This window comes from Conger conger, chromosome 14 (assembly GCF_963514075.1).
Source record: "Conger conger chromosome 14, fConCon1.1, whole genome shotgun sequence".
NCBI lineage: Eukaryota > Metazoa > Chordata > Actinopteri > Anguilliformes > Congridae > Conger > Conger conger.
The window spans coordinates 47,138,734-47,154,856 of NC_083773.1; the positions used below are offsets into that span (position 1 = coordinate 47,138,734).

At 47.4% G+C, this 16,123-nt stretch overlaps 1 protein-coding gene across 5 annotated transcripts in view; it reads left to right on the top strand.

Annotated features, from left to right (window-relative positions):
- The window catches only part of gnas (GNAS complex locus), a 107,121-nt gene that overhangs the window by 54,113 nt on the left and 36,885 nt on the right, over positions 1-16,123 (top strand). For all 5 annotated transcript variants that reach the window (XM_061219076.1, XM_061219075.1, XM_061219073.1 and 2 more), the window contains exon 5: positions 4,231-4,328. In XM_061219076.1, coding sequence (XP_061075060.1) covers positions 4,231-4,328 — 98 coding nt within the window. The remainder of the gene's footprint in view (positions 1-4,230; positions 4,329-16,123) is intronic.

The following is a 16,123-nucleotide window of genomic DNA, read 5'->3' on the forward strand; positions in this document are numbered from 1 at the left end:
CTTAGAACAAACAAATTTACACATATAGGATTAAAAATCAGTTCAACAGGAAGTTTTCTTTTGGCTTTGAATGAATGGAAAGAGAAAGCAAAAAGGGCTTTCTATGCCATCAGAAAGTCAATCCAAAGAGAAACTTCAATTTCCATTTGGCTCAACATTTTCAAATCGGTGATTTGTACCGATTGTACTTTATGGCAGTGAGGTGTGCGGTCCACTCATACAACACTCATACAACACTCATACAACACTCATACAACATGAATTTGCAAAATGGGACAAACATCCAATTGAGACCCTGTATGCAGAGTTCTGTAAAAGTTATGTACGGGTTCAGAAGGAAAACCACCAATAATGCATGCAGGGCAGAATTAGGCCAACAACAACAAGAAATTACAAAAACACAAAATAAACAAAATTGCTATTTGGAAACCGCAAACAGAAAAAAAACCTTGACAATGTACAGACTCACTGAGCACAGCTTGTCACAAACAGAGGGACAACTAGTGTGCCTATTTGAGTAGGCCTATATATGTATGTCTATAAACTGTATGTCCAAATACTGTATGTTCATGTGTTCAATGTGTGTACAGCACTGTGCAAACATTTCAGGCAGGTGTGAAAAAATGAAACACAATCATTAACTGAAACAGAAACAGTTGTGTAGGAGGGTTAAAGCTCTGCTTCCAAACTCTGCTTCCAAGGTGAGGTCGCTGAAGACCGTTTAATGTCAGAATCTTACACCATGGCAAGACTGAGCACAGCAACAAGACATAAGGTAGTTATACTGCATCAGCAAGGTCTCTCCCAGGCTGAAATTTTAAGGCTGACAGGGGTTTCCAGATGTGCTGTCCAAGCTCTGTTGAAGAAGCACAAAGAAACGGGCAACGTTGTATTCTATGTCCCCAAACATACAGCCATGTCATTAAGAACTATCTTCAGCATAAAGAAGAACAAGGAGTCCTGGAAGTGATGGTATGGCCCCCACAGAGCCCTGATCTCAACATCATGGAGTCTGTCTGGGATTACATGAAGAGACAGAAGCATTTGAGGCTTTGTAGCTGGTTGTCCAAGATGTTTGGAACAACCTACTTCCTTCAAAAACTGTATACTGTAACAAGTATACCTAGAATAATTCATGCTGTTTTGAAGGCAAAGGGTCACACCAAATATTGATTTGATTTAGATTTTCCATCTGTTCATTCACCTCTTCTGTTCATGCATTTTGTTAATTGATAAAAATAAACTATCAACATTTCTATTTTTGAAAGCATTCTTATTTTTCAGCATTTTTTCACACCTGCCTAAGACTTTTGCACAGTACTGTGTGTTCAATGTTGTTTTTGTGCCTTGGCAACACAAGATGCATCTTGCCATGCCAATAAAGCATTTTGAATTTGAATTTGAGAGACGGAGGGAGGGACCTGCCTGCCTCCTGGTCGTATGGTAGTGGGTAATTAGCAGGTACACCCCCAGGGGAGCGGCTCAGGTAACTGAAGGTGGCCTCACCTGAGATTGAGCCTCAGAGATCTGTGATGCTCATTACGCTCATTACACTGATTAAGCTTAATAACCCTGCGCCACGCATGCCCTGCGGGATTCTGGGAAATCCCCTCTCACCTGCAGTGTGCTGTGGATAGAAACAGGACGGCAGTGTAGTCACACATTACATTATTGCCATTTGCCAGATGCTCTTACAGTTGATTAGACTAAGCAGGAGACAATCCTTCCCTGCCGCAATACAGGGTTAAGGGCCTTGCTCAAGGGCCCAGCGGCTGTGAGGATCTTATCAAGGACCACCAACCTTGTGTGTCCCAGTCATGTACCACCACACTACACTCATGTACCTTAACCACCACACTACAGTCATGTACCTTAACCACCACACTACAGTCATGTACCTTAACCACCACACTACAGGCTGCCCCGCGGCTCACACGGTTAGGAACAGGACAGCAGTGTAGTCACACGGTTAGGAACAGGACAGCAGTGTAGTCACACGGTTAGGAACAGGACAGCAGTGTAGTCACACGGTTAGGAACAGGACAGCAGTGTAGTTACACGGTTAGGAACACGGTGGCAGTGTAGTCACACGGTTAGGAACACGGTAGCAGTGTAGTCACACGGTTAGGAACAGGACAGCAGTGTAGTCACACGGTTAGGAACACGGTGGCAGTGTAGTCACACGGTTAGGAACACGGTAGCAGTGTAGTCACACGGTTAGGAACAGGACAGCAGTGTAGTCACACGGTTAGGAACAGGACAGCAGTGTAGTCACTCGGTTAGGAACAGGACAGCAGTGTAGTCACTCGGTTAGGAACACGGCGGCAGTGTAGTCACACGGTTAGGAACAGGACAGCAGTGTAGTCACACGGTTAGGAACAGGACAGCAGTGTAGTCACTCGGTTAGGAACAGGACAGCAGTGTAGTCACACGGTTAGGAACAGGACAGCAGTGTAGTCACACGGTTAGGAACAGGACAGCAGTGTAGTCACTCGGTTAGGAACAGGACAGCAGTGTAGTCACACGGTTAGGAACAGGACAGCAGTGTAGTCACACGGTTAGGAACAGGACAGCAGTGTAGTCACACGGTTAGGAACAGGACAGCAGTGTAGTCACACGGTTAGGAACAGGACAGCAGTGTAGTCACACGGTTAGGAACAGGACAGCAGTGTAGTCACACGGTTAGGAACAGGACAGCAGTGTAGTCACTCGGTTAGGAACAGGACAGCAGTGTAGTCACACGGTTAGGAACACGGTGGCAGTGTAGTCACACGGTTAGGAACAGGACAGCAGTGTAGTCACTCGGTTAGGAACAGGACAGCAGTGTAGTCACACGGTTAGGAACAGGACAGCAGTGTAGTCACACGGTTAGGAACAGGACAGCAGTGTAGTCACACGGTTAGGAACAGGACAGCAGTGTAGTCACTCGGTTAGGAACAGGACAGCAGTGTAGTCACACGGTTAGGAACACGGTAGCAGTGTAGTCACACGGTTAGGAACAGGACAGCAGTGTAGTCACACGGTTAGGAACAGGACAGCAGTGTAGTCACTCGGTTAGGAACAGGACAGCAGTGTAGTCACACGGTTAGGAACAGGACAGCAGTGTAGTCACACGGTTAGGAACAGGACAGCAGTGTAGTCACTCGGTTAGGAACAGGACAGCAGTGTAGTCACACGGTTAGGAACACGGTAGCAGTGTAGTCACACGGTTAGGAACACGGTAGCAGTGTAGTCACACGGTTAGGAACACGATGGTATTCTCGCGGTAATAGAGGGGCAGTTAGGTGGTATTCTCAGGGTAATAGAGGGCCAGATAGGTGGTAGTCTCAGGGTAATAGAGGGGCACTTAGGTGGTAGTCTCAGGGTAATAGAGGGGCAGTTAGGTGGTAGTCTCAGGGTAATAGAGGGGCACTTAGGTGGTAGTCTCAGGGTAATAGAGGGGCAGTTAGGTGGTAGTCTCAGGGTAATAGAGGGGCAGTTAGGTGGTAGTCTCAGGGTAATAGAGGGGCACTTAGGTGGTAGTTTCAGGGTACTACATGGGCAGTTTCACGGGATGTGGAGAGTGGTGTAAAAGAGTACTTTTTTGACTTGAGCTGAATGCAGCAAGGCGTTTAAAGCTAATAAACCTTTGTCTTCACATGTAAGGCCGTCTTTGATCACAAGAGCGGAAATAAGCAAGACTGCCGTGACTAAATGCCCATGGACAGATAGAAACAAGATAGCATTCAGTCTTAGCCCTGTGGATTGTGGGTAGGCCACAGTAATGTAATAAGGAGTCACTGCCGAAGGCGGCCTCCCCGAGTGCATGTGACTGATTATAAAGGAAGACTCTGTTACATTGACACTTGGGTGAGTGCAGGGGCAGGTCTGATTTAAGAATACAAGACATTTGTTCAAATGATAAACTAATAATAAACTCCTTTTTTGCAACACCTTTCGTCCATGGTTTTGCAGCCCAAAAGTGGGGAAACTGAGTACTTCAAATGGGGGGGTGGGCCTATTTGTGTGTGATTTTGCTTTTTCATGCATTTAGAAGGACATTCTGTTTAGTTCCCTCACCACCACCCCATTAAATGCTTCAGATAATAACAGACTTGTATTGACGATTAACCTGTTAAAATGGTGGAAGGCCTGATTTTAATATGGGTGTTTTTCCTCCCTCTTTCTTTCCCTTCCTCTCTCCCTCCCTCTCTCCCACCTTTCTTCTCTCTTACCCCTCCTCTTTCTCAGGAGTTTTATGAACACGCAAAGACACTGTGGCAGGATGAAGGGGTGAAGGCCTGCTTTGAGAGATCCAATGAGTATCAGCTGATCGACTGCGCACAGTAGTAAGTGCACACCTCTCTCTCTCTCTCTCCCACACACACAGGTACATATACTCACACACACACACACACACACACTCAGATACACATACACACACACACACACTCTCAGATACCCATACTGAGATACACATACACACACACACTCTCAGATACCCATACTGAGATACACATACTCACACACACACTCAGATACCCATACTGAGATGCACACACACACGCACACACACGTACTCACGCACTCATATACATCATACACAAACGCGCACACACACTCGGATGCCCACACTCAGCAGTCCCTCGTATCCTGGAAAACACTGCCACCATTTTCTAGTCATGATAAAGTCACAGAAAATGTCCTGGAGGGAGCCGCGGTGGCGCAACAGGCTAAGACGCAGCAGACTTGCGGTTGCAGTTTGCTGCAGTTGCACACCGGGGACCAGGGTTCGATTCTCGGTCCTGCCAAAAAGCCAAGTTTGGCCGGCTCACGTGGGGCAGCAATAATTGGCTCGCTGCTCCAGAGGGAGGGACTTGGCAGGGTTATTAGATTGCCGCACAATAAGCACCTTGGGCGCCTCGGAATCACGGCAACGGGCACGAGACGAGACGGCTTGAAGAAGGCGTCGCTCTCATTCGGGCCGCCGAGGGACGGGGTACGGGCGGTACATCTAATACGACTACCTCCAATTGAATCAGACGAGGTACAATTGGCTACCAAATTGGGAGAAAAAGGGAAAAATCTGAAAAAAATGTAAAAAAAAAAATAAATAAATAAAAAAAATGTCCTGGAAAATGAAGTTGTGTGTGGTTGTAGTTCAAAACCACAGGTGCCGTGGTCTGTGGTCGCAATCTAGCCCTGCCCCAACCCTCAACATTGGTTTGATCTTATGCCTCTTCTGATCTGTCCCTCTGTGGTCATGTGACCTGGGGGTTCCTGTTCGGGGGGTTTCCGCTGGCAACGCGTGGCAATGCCCCCCCCCCCCCCACCTGAGAAATGGAGGCTGGAGTAAGAAACCTGAAGGAGAAACGCAGAGAGATGGATGGATACGGATAGGAAAACCCTGAACTTGAGGCAGAGAAACGTGATGGAGAGAGAAAAAGAAACTGCTACAAACGGAGATGGCAACAGCCGAGAGAAATTAAAAGAGGACAGTGAGAGAACGAGAGGGAGAGAGAGAGGGAGGGAGAAGGAGAGAGAGAGTGAGGGAGAGGGAGAGAAAGAGGGAGAGAAAGAGGGAGAGAGAGGGAGAGTGAGTGAGAGAGTGAGGGAGAGAGTGAGAGAGGGAGAGGGAGAAGGAGAGAGAGTGAGGGAGGGAGAGAGAGAGAGGGAGGGAGAGGGAGAAGGAGAGAGAGAGTGAGGGAGAGGGAGAGAAAGAGGGAGGGAGAGGGAGAGTGAGTGAGGGAGAGAGGGAGAAGGAGAGAGAGTGAGGGAGAGGGAGAGAGAGAGGGAGGGAGAGTGAGTGAGTGAGTGAGTGAGGGAGAGAGAGAGAGAGAGAGAGAGCGAGCGCAAGGGGGAGAGAGGGAGAGGGAGAGGGAGGGGGGTTTTGTGAATCAGAGGCTGTGGGCACAGTCTGCCGGCCATGTTATGGAGGAGACACAGGGCTGCTCTGGCCCCTCCCCCCACCACACACTTATGTAAAAGCTGAGAGAGAGAGAGAGAGAGAGAGGCTATTTATAGCCCACACTCCCTGCAGTAACAGAAAACAGAGAGAGAGAGAGAGAGGGAAAGGGTAGGACAGAGTGTTAAGGGAGGCTAGCAGTGCTAACCCCTGTGTAGAGAGAGGCTAGCTGTGCTAAACCATGTGTTGGGGGCAGCTAGCTGTGCTAACCCCTGTGTTGAGGGCGGCTAGCTCTGCTAACCCCTGTGTTGAGGGAGGCTAGCTGTGCCGAGCTGGAGGCCAGCACGCCAGGGATCTATTTTAGGAGTCAGACACAGCTACCTCTCTCTCTCTCTCCTTTTCCACAGCTACCTCTCTCTCTCCTTTTCTCTCTCTTCCCCTACCTCTCTCTCTCCTTTTCTCTCTCTTCCCCTGCCTCTCTCCCCTCACCCCTCTCTCTCTCCTTTTCCACAGCTACCCCTCTCTCTCTTTCTCTCTTTTTCTTTTACACTAGGACTCGGAACTGTACTGTCCTCTCAGGTCTACTTTTGCACTTGTTCTTGTGATTGATTTGCACTTTGTTGTACGTCGCTCTGGATAAGAGCTTCTGCTAAATGCCACGTAATGTAATGTGCTAACCCCTGTGTTGAGGGCAGCTAGCTGTGCTAAACACTGTGTTGAGGGAGGCTAGCTGTGCTAAATGCTGTGTTGTGGGAGGCTAGCTGTGCTAACCGCTGTGTTGAGGTCAGCTAGCTCAAGGGAGGCTAGCATGGTAGCTGAGAGAGAGCACTGCTTTTTGGGTAATCTTTTCTCAATGTTGGCCCATTTTGCCATTGCCATTTGCCCATTTTCCCACTGCCACTTCCATGGCGTTACCCACAGCAGCCTGCCATGGGGTCTGCATACTACCTCTTCTCTCTCTCACTCCCTATCTTTTTCTTTTTCCTCCTCCTCTCTGCCTCCCATCCTATTTTTCTCTGTCGTAGTGTCTTTTGCAGTGGCTGAAAATGCTTGGGCCTGAATTACTGAGTCATCAGTAGTGGAGGGGAGAATTCACTGGAAATGACGGGGGGGGGGGGGCGTTGCGGGGAATAAAGAGCACTCTTCGGTGTCGGAGCGGCGGGTGGGAACCCGCTGCAGTCGCGTGCCCGCTAAGGGGTGTCAGCTTGTTTTCGTGCCACAAACTCGCAGCTTCAGTTCCGACCATCAGCCACCGAACAACCACCGGTGGTGGTATTATTTGAAAACCTTTTTTAAAGTTTTTTTTAGCTTATTGTGTATGTGTGTGCAAACTCACCCGCCCCTCCTTGGCTGGCCACTTTCTTTCTCCCGTTCCCTCCCCCTCTCTTCCCCCTGCTGCTCTCTGTCTGCCTCTCCCTCTCTCTCGCAGCCTCTCCCTCTCTCTCGCAGCCTGGCCCCACTCCAGTCACACAAGATTTGGAGCTGATAGTCTATTTATAGAGCCTGTGGTTCTGTCGCCATGGCAACCGAGCTGGAGGCCAGCACGCCAGGGATCTATTTTAGGAGTCAGACACAGCTACCTCTCTCTCTCTCCTTTTCCACAGCTACCTCTCTCTCCTTTTCTCTCTTCCCCTACCTCTCTCCTTTTCTCTCTCTTCCCCTGCCTCTCTCCTCTCACCCCTCTCTCTCCTTTTCCACAGCTACCCCTCTCTCTCTTTCTCTCTTTTTCTCTCTCTCCTTTTCTCTCTCTTCCCCTGCCTCTCCCCCCCCCCTCTCTCTCTCTCTCTCTGTCCCTTCTGGTGTTAAAGTGACTTCTGTAGGGGTGTGTGTTTTGGGCATGGGGGAGGGCACTGCGGGTGCCGGGGGGGTGAAGTCTTTGCAATTTAGTTCAGGAAACACAAGTTACTATTTATTCTCAAAAGGTTTTCTAAAAAAAACTTTTACTTGTGTTTTTTTTATTTTTATTCGGATTCATGTTTTACATGAACATGAAATGGAGGTAATTTTTTGTCTGATTTAAAAGTTATGAAGTAGATATGTTGTAAGTAGCATAGACAATATGAAATATCTATGTCACTAGAAATATGAGGCTTCTTGCTATGAGAGTGGATTCCTGTCTTGCTGTCAGTTTGGAAAACTATTCCCTCACCCATATTTGTTGTTTTCACCCAAAGGCCCAAAGACCAGATTTAAGTTCCATTTATTCAGTCTTTCTGTTTTGCATTTGCCCTTAACTTTGGTGGACTAGTGTAAATCTGTCTTATTGTGCTTAAGAGGTGTTACTGGCTCGGACAACACTGGAGTCTGGGAATAACGTGTGGTTGATGGGGGAAAGGGGAGGACAGACTGCATAGCACAGACATCTGACCATTACAGTGCAGTCTGAGCTCTGGTATCTTGCAACTAGTGTTGGAGCCCAGCTGGTCAGATCCAGTCACATCAAACCACTGGCCTTATCATCTGTGAAAAGCACTTTCTCTGCCACTGATTGTACTCCACTGTGTGCGAGGGGAAAGATGGGAAAAGGCTGAAACAGTTGTCATTAGGTAGTGTGTGTAAGGCAGTATCGTCTGTACCTTAGCCACTAGGTTCTGGAAGGAGGTTGGTCCTTCAAACCCCAGTGTAACCACGATAAGATCAGTGCAGCTCTTGGGCCCTTGTCCCCTGCTTGTCTAATCAACTGTAAGTTGCTTTGGATAAAAGATAAAATAATAATAATTAATAATAATTAATTATTTTGGTGATGGCTAAAATGCCACTGTTGCTACAAATGGAGAAAATGGCATTGAGTAATAACGTAAAACTGCATTGTGGGTACTGACGCAAGACAGCAGTGGTGATGAGTGAGGGGGTGGCAGGGGTATTAGTATAGAGGGGATACAGGAAGGGGCCCAGGACATAGCCATGTGGGACTCCAGTGTTAGCCATGATGGTTGAGGATGTTGCCGTGCTTTTACTGACTGGTGTGTGCCCACTGCATGAGAACTGCTCGGCGAATCATGCAAAACTCTTATTCAGGGTACTTCACCATACATATGTCAATCATCCCACAAACCAACTCTCTGCAGCTGAATGTTCTGTACATACATACGTACGTTACATCTGGTGTTTTCCTCAAGATTAATGGTGATCATTGTATGCAGGTTCAGTGTAACTGTGGCCACAGAATCCAGTCAATATACACCCCCCAATTACTTTATTACATCTTCTTATTCATGCAATTATCTGATCAGCCAATTGTGTGGCAGCAGTGCAATACATACAATCATGGAGATATGGGCCAGGAGCTTCAGTTAATCTTCACATCAACATAAAAAAATGTGATCGAAGTGACTTTGACCATGGAATGATTGTTACTGGCAGACAGGGTGGTTTCAGTATCTCTGAAACTGCTGATCTCCTGGGATTTTCACGTACACTAGTCTCTGGAGTTTGCAAAGAATGGTGCAGAAAGACTGGTTAAAGCTGACAGGAAGGTGACAGTAACGCAAATAACCACACATTACAACAGTGGTATGCAGAGGAGCATTTCTGAACACACAATGCATCATAACTCTAAGTGTATAGGCTACCTCAGAAGTCTAAAAAAAAAAAGTCTAATAAATACCTAATAAAGTGCTCACTGAGTGTATATTTCAAATATAAAAACAATCTTTCCTATCTTACTGTTGAAGTTGAATAAAAAATAAAAAAAAACCTCTGGATTAACTGGGAAATCTTCCACACGCCGATCTCCTTCCCAAAATTCCCTCTCCTGTTCTCTGCAAACAATGCGTTCTCTCTAAAACGCAGCAGCTTTCGCTGTTTAGCTCTGTCACTTTAGCCTGTTTTTAGCGTACGTCATGTTTTCCAGAGGATTTCAGCACTTGGAAATAACGCATATAAGCAGTCTCTTTAAATGAGCCATGCTGCTGTCAGGGATTAGCAAGGCTATAGGACTGGGGTTGCTATTGGTAAATAACTGAAGCTTTGGTCAAAATTACATGGGTCCTGATGTCTGAGGCCACCCCTTTGGGTCTCAAAGCTTCCGTCTGAAGGTTATCCATAATCGTCTCTTTTTTAGGCTGTCTCAATAAGTCCCTGTTGAAAATGCCAGTTAAGATGGTTTAAGATGGTAGATGGTTTAAGATGGTTTAAGCTGTTTTCTTCATTTCGAGCTGGTCATAGCTGGTCTTTGGCTGGCAAGGCTGGTCAAATCTGGTACAGTAAGCTGGTGGACAACTGGTGGACTAGCTGACTATATTGGCTGGGCAGCTGGTGAAATGTGTGGTTATTTGCATTACTGTCAACTTCCTATCAGCTTTGACTAGTCTGGCCCTTCTGCTCTGACCTCTGACCTCTCTCATTAACATGGCGTTTTTTGCCTGCAGAACTGCTGCTCACTGGATGTTTTTTTACCCCCGCATCATTCTCTGCAAACTCTAGAGACTGTTGTGTGTAGAAATCTCAGGAGATCAGCAGTTCCTGAGATACTCAAACCACCCTGTTTGGCACCAACAATTATTCCACGGTCAAAGTCACTTAGATCACATTTCTTCCCCATTTCGACATTTGGTCTGAAACAGCTGAACCTCTTGACCGTGTCTGGATGCTTTTATGTGTTTAATTGCTGTCACATTATGGCTGTTTAAATATTTGCATTACCAAGCTGGTGTACAGGTCTACCTAATAAAGTGCTCCCTGAGTGTATATTCTAAAGTGATTTCAAAGGTGTAATTTATCCACATTGATTTGGCTTGACTGGTGAACATTCTCTCCTGCTATCAACTGTCTAAAAGCGTGTGATGTGCATTTGGTAAACTTATGATGTGTGTTTGGTAAACTTGTGATGTGTTTGATAATGACACAAGTCCCTGCCTGGTTGAGAAATTCAGTAAATCATGACTTTTCAGTGAATCCGATAAAAATGCAGACCGGATAACTTTGGATTTTTGTCCTCTACTAAGCGTCAAAGGCAATGTAAGGTATGTGACTCCATTCAATGGCACTGAAAGAGCTGCATGGTGTGTTTGACTGAAGGGGTTGTGTGTTGGTCTGGATGGGTGGCTGGATCGGGGCGAGCGAGAGAGTCTCACTCTACGCCACTCAAAGATTCTGTACCTGTTCTAGCAGATGACCTGGTCTTACTGTCCCCCACTTCACAGGGGTTACAGCAAAGCCTAGTACTGTCAGACCTGGGCCCTGGAAGTAAATATGAATAAAACTAAAATTATGATATTCCAAAATGGTGAAAGCTTAGCATTTATATAGCGCCTTTATCCAATGCACTGTACAATTAATGCTTCTCATTCACCCATTCATACACACACTCACACACCAATGGCAATTGGCTGCCATGCAAGGCACCAACCAGCTCATCAGGAGCATTTGGGGGTTAGGTGTCTCACTCAGGGACACTTCAACACACCCAGGGTGGGATCGAACCAGCAACCCTCCGACTGCTCTTACCACCTGAGCCGATGTCGAAAAAGAGATCCAGATCTCAGGGAACAAAACACAAATTCATATTAGGAACATGTTTTATTGAATATTCATCCAATTACAATTATTTAGGATTAAAAATCAGTTCAACAGGAAATTTCAAAATTGCAGTGAATGAACTCAGGGAGAAAGCACAAAGAGCCTTCTATGCCATCAAACACATTCCTGCAGAACTTCCCATTAGAATTTGGCTTACATTATTTGAAGCTGTAATTGAACCAATAGCTCTTTATAGCAATGATGTGTAGGGACCACTCAAACAAGAATTTGGAAAATGGGGAAATATCCAATTGAAACCCTGCAAACATATCTTCAAGTAACATAGAAACACAACAAATAATGCATGCAGGGCAGAACTTGGCCAATACCCACTACAAAATACAAAAAAGGGCAATCAAATTTTGGAAGACTTAAAACATTGTGACCCTCACTCATATCAATACAAAGCTCTGCAATACCAAGAGCTGAGCAAAGAAAACAATCCCCACTCAGCTGGCCCTGAACCTTAGTTCTCATACACTAACACATAGGAACACCTCACTGGTTCAGGGTCAGAACAAAACCATAAAAACAATTACAATCAACCAAATTTCAACCCAACTGAAACAAAATTATATCACTCATTGGGAATCAGAAAACAAAATAAAAAAATGAAATGTTATCTGGCCCTAAAAAGCCAGTACACTTACCCCAATCACAGACACAAAACTGAGAAGCACCTTGACTCAGCGAGCACCGCCTAGCCATTGAGAGCGGCAGGCACAATAAATCAGGGCTGCCAGAAGACTACCAACATTGCAAAGAAAACAAAATTGAAACAGAGACACATGCTGTGTCGCAATGAATTCCACCCTAAATTTAGCCAAAAGTGTCCCCAGTTCGAAAACACATGATACCATTTTTATTGGGAGAAAACTAGGATTGCTGCATCCTAGCAGCACAATTCATCTTTTCTTGCCACACTCTGAGGGACAGTGAGTGATCCGGTCACGCACACACACACGCATGAAAACACACAACATGCAGACACACACACAATACACAGATCCTGTACACAAACACACACGCAACACACAGATACTGTATACATACACACAACACACAGATACTGTATACATACACACACACATTTTGCGCATAACATGTTATTGCTTCTCACAAACACACAGTGCATTCTTAGAGAGAGAGAGAGCAGGGAGCTAAAAGGACACTTTGATATGAAAGAAGTGTGAAATATGACTGTGACCCTCGCCATCTTGAACAGTGGAGCCTTTTCTACGGTTCTGAGATCAACAGGAGCTTTTTTGTGGGGGGGCTGGCTTTTAGTGAGGGTTAATCCGTTTCCAGAAATAATTGGCAAGTTTGAACAAAAACCAACACATACTGGCCCTCCAGAACTGGAGTTGTTTACTTTGACCTTTGGGTTTGGGAGTGTTGCGAGCAACCTTAGTATGTGTGAAGGTGCACCTGTTCCAGTGTGTGGATGGGCCCCATGGTCTGGTACCTGTTAAGGCTCTGTTCCAGTGTGTGGATGGGCCCCATAGTCTGGTATCTGTTAAGGCTCTGCTCCAGTGTGTGGATGGCCCCGTGGTCTGGTATCTGTTAAGGCTCTGTTCCAGTGTGTGGATGGGCCCCATGGTCTGGTATCTGTTAAGGCTCTGTTCCAATGTGTGTATGGGCCCCACGGTCTGGTATCTGGTAAGGCTCTGTTCCTTTGTGTGGATGGGCCCCATGGTCTGGTATCTGTTAAGGCTCTGTTGCTTTGTGTGGATGCGCCCCATGGTCTGGTATCTGTTAAGGCTCTGTTCCAGTGTGTGGATGGGCCCCACGTTCTGATATCTGTTAAGGCTCTGTTCCAGTGTGTGGATGGGCCCCATGGTATGATATCTGTTAAGGCTCTGTTCCTTTGTGTGGATGGGCCCCATGGTCTGATATCTGTTAAGCCTCTGTTCCAGTGTGTGGATGGGCCCCATTGTCTGATATCTGTTAAGGCTCTGTTCCAGTGTGTGGATGAGCCCCACGGTCTAGTATCTGTTAAGGCTCTGTTCCTTTGTGTGGATGGGCCCCATGGTCTGGTATCTGTTAAGGCTCTGTTCCAGTGTGTGGATGGGCCCCACGGTCTGGTATCTGTTAATTCTCTGTTCCTTTGTGTGGATGGGCCCCATGGTCTGGTATCTGTTAAGGCTCTGTTCCTTTGTGTGGATGGGCCCCATGGTCTGGTATCTGTTAAGGCTCTGTTCCAGTGTGTGGATGGGCCCCATGGTCTGGTATCTGCTAAGGCTCTGTTCCAGTGTGTGGATGGGCCCTACGGTCTGATATCTGTTAAGGCTCTGTTCCTTTGTGTGGATGGGCCCCATGGTCTGGTATCTGTTAAGCCTCTGTTCCAGTTTGTGGATGGGCCCCATTGTCTGGTATCTGTTAAGGCTCTGTTCCAGTGTGTGGATGGGCCCCACGGTCTGGTATCTGTTAATTCTCTGTTCCTTTGTGTGGATGGGGCCCATGGTCTGGTACCTGTTAAGGCTCTGTTCCAGTGTGTGGATGGGCCCCATGGTCTGGTATCTGTTAAGGCTCTGCTCCAGTGTGTGGATGGCCCCGTGGTCTGGTATCTGTTAAGGCTCTGTTCCAGTGTGTGGATGGGCCCCATGGTCTGGTATCTGTTAAGGCTCTGTTCCAATGTGTGTATGGGCCCCACGGTCTGGTATCTGGTAAGGCTCTGTTCCTTTGTGTGGATGGGCCCCATGGTCTGGTATCTGTTAAGGCTCTGTTGCTTTGTGTGGATGCGCCCCATGGTCTGGTATCTGTTAAGGCTCTGTTCCAGTGTGTGGATGGGCCCCACGTTCTGATATCTGTTAAGGCTCTGTTCCAGTGTGTGGATGGGCCCCACGTTCTGATATCTGTTAAGGCTCTGTTCCAGTGTGTGGATGGGCCCCATGGTATGATATCTTTTAAGGCTCTGTTCCTTTGTGTGGATGGGCCCCATGGTCTGATATCTGTTAAGGCTCTGTTCCTTTGTGTGGATGGGCCCCATTGTCTGATATCTGTTAAGCCTCTGTTCCAGTGTGTGGATGGGCCCCATTGTCTGATATCTGTTAAGGCTCTGTTCCAGTGTGTGGATGAGCCCCACGGTCTAGTATCTGTTAAGGCTCTGTTCCTTTGTGTGGATGGGGCCCATGGTCTGGTACCTGTTAAGGCTCTGTTCCAGTGTGTGGATGGGCCCCATGGTCTGGTATCTGTTAAGGCTCTGCTCCAGTGTGTGGATGGCCCCGTGGTCTGGTATCTGTTAAGGCTCTGTTCCAGTGTGTGGATGGGCCCCATGGTCTGGTATCTGTTAAGGCTCTGTACCAATGTGTGGATGGGCCCCACGGTCTGATATCTGTTAAGGCTCTGTTCCATTGTGTGAATGGGCCCCATGGTCTGGTATCTGTTAAGGCTCTGTTCCAGTGTGTGGATGGGCCCCACGTTCTGATATCTGTTAAGGCTCTGTTCCATTGTGTGAATGGGCCCCATGGTCTGGTATCTGTTAAGGCTCTGTTCCAGTGTGTAGCTGGGCCCCATGGTCTGGTATCTGGTAAGGCTCTGTTCCTTTGTGTGGATGGGCCCCATGGTCTGGTATCTGTTAAGGCTCTGTTCCTTTGTGTGGATGGGCCCCATGGTCTGGTATCTGTTAAGGTTCTGTTCCTTTGTGTGGATGGGCCCCATGGTCTGGTATCTGTTAAGGCTCTGTTCCAGTGTGTGGATGGGCCCCATGGTCTGGTATCTGCTAAGGCTCTGTTCCAGTGTGTGGATGGGCCCTACGGTCTGATATCTGTTAAGGCTCTGTTCCTTTGTGTGGATGGGCCCCATGGTCTGATATCTGTTAAGCCTCTGTTCCAGTGTGTGGATGGGCCCCATTGTCTGATATCTGTTAAGGCTCTGTTCCAGTGTGTGGATGAGCCCCACGGTCTAGTATCTGTTAAGGCTCTGTTCCTTTGTGTGGATGGGCCCCATGGTCTGGTATCTGTTAAGCCTCTGTTCCTTTGTGTGGATGGGCCCCATGGTCTGGTATCTGTTAAGGCTCTGTTCCAGTGTGTGGATGGGCCCCACGGTCTGGTATCTGTTAATTCTCTGTTCCTTTGTGTGGATGGGCCCCATGGTCTGGTATCTGTTAAGGTTCTGTTCCTTTGTGTGGATGGGCCCCATGGTCTGGTATCTGTTAAGGCTCTGTTCCAGTGTGTGGATGGGCCCCACGGTCTGGTATCTGTTAATTCTCTGTTCCTTTGTGTGGATGGGCCCCATGGTCTGGTATCTGTTAAGGTTCTGTTCCAGTGTGTGGATGGGCCCCATGGTCTGGTATCTGCTAAGGCTCTGTTCCAGTGTGTGGATGGGCCCCACGTTCTGATATCTGTTAAGGCTCTGTTCCAGTGTGTGGATGGGCCCCACGTTCTGATATCTGTTAAGGCTCTGTTCCAGTGTGTGGATGGGCCCCATGGTATGATATCTTTTAAGGCTCTGTTCCTTTGTGTGGATGGGCCCCATGGTCTGATATCTGTTAAGGCTCTGTTCCTTTGTGTGGATGGGCCCCATTGTCTGATATCTGTTAAGCCTCTGTTCCAGTGTGTGGATGGGCCCCATTGTCTGATATCTGTTAAGGCTCTGTTCCAGTGTGTGGATGAGCCCCACGGTCTAGTATCTGTTAAGGCTCTGTTCCTTTGTGTGGATGGGGCCCATGGTCTGGTACCTGTTAAGGCTCTGTTCCAGTGTGTGGATGGGCCCCATGGT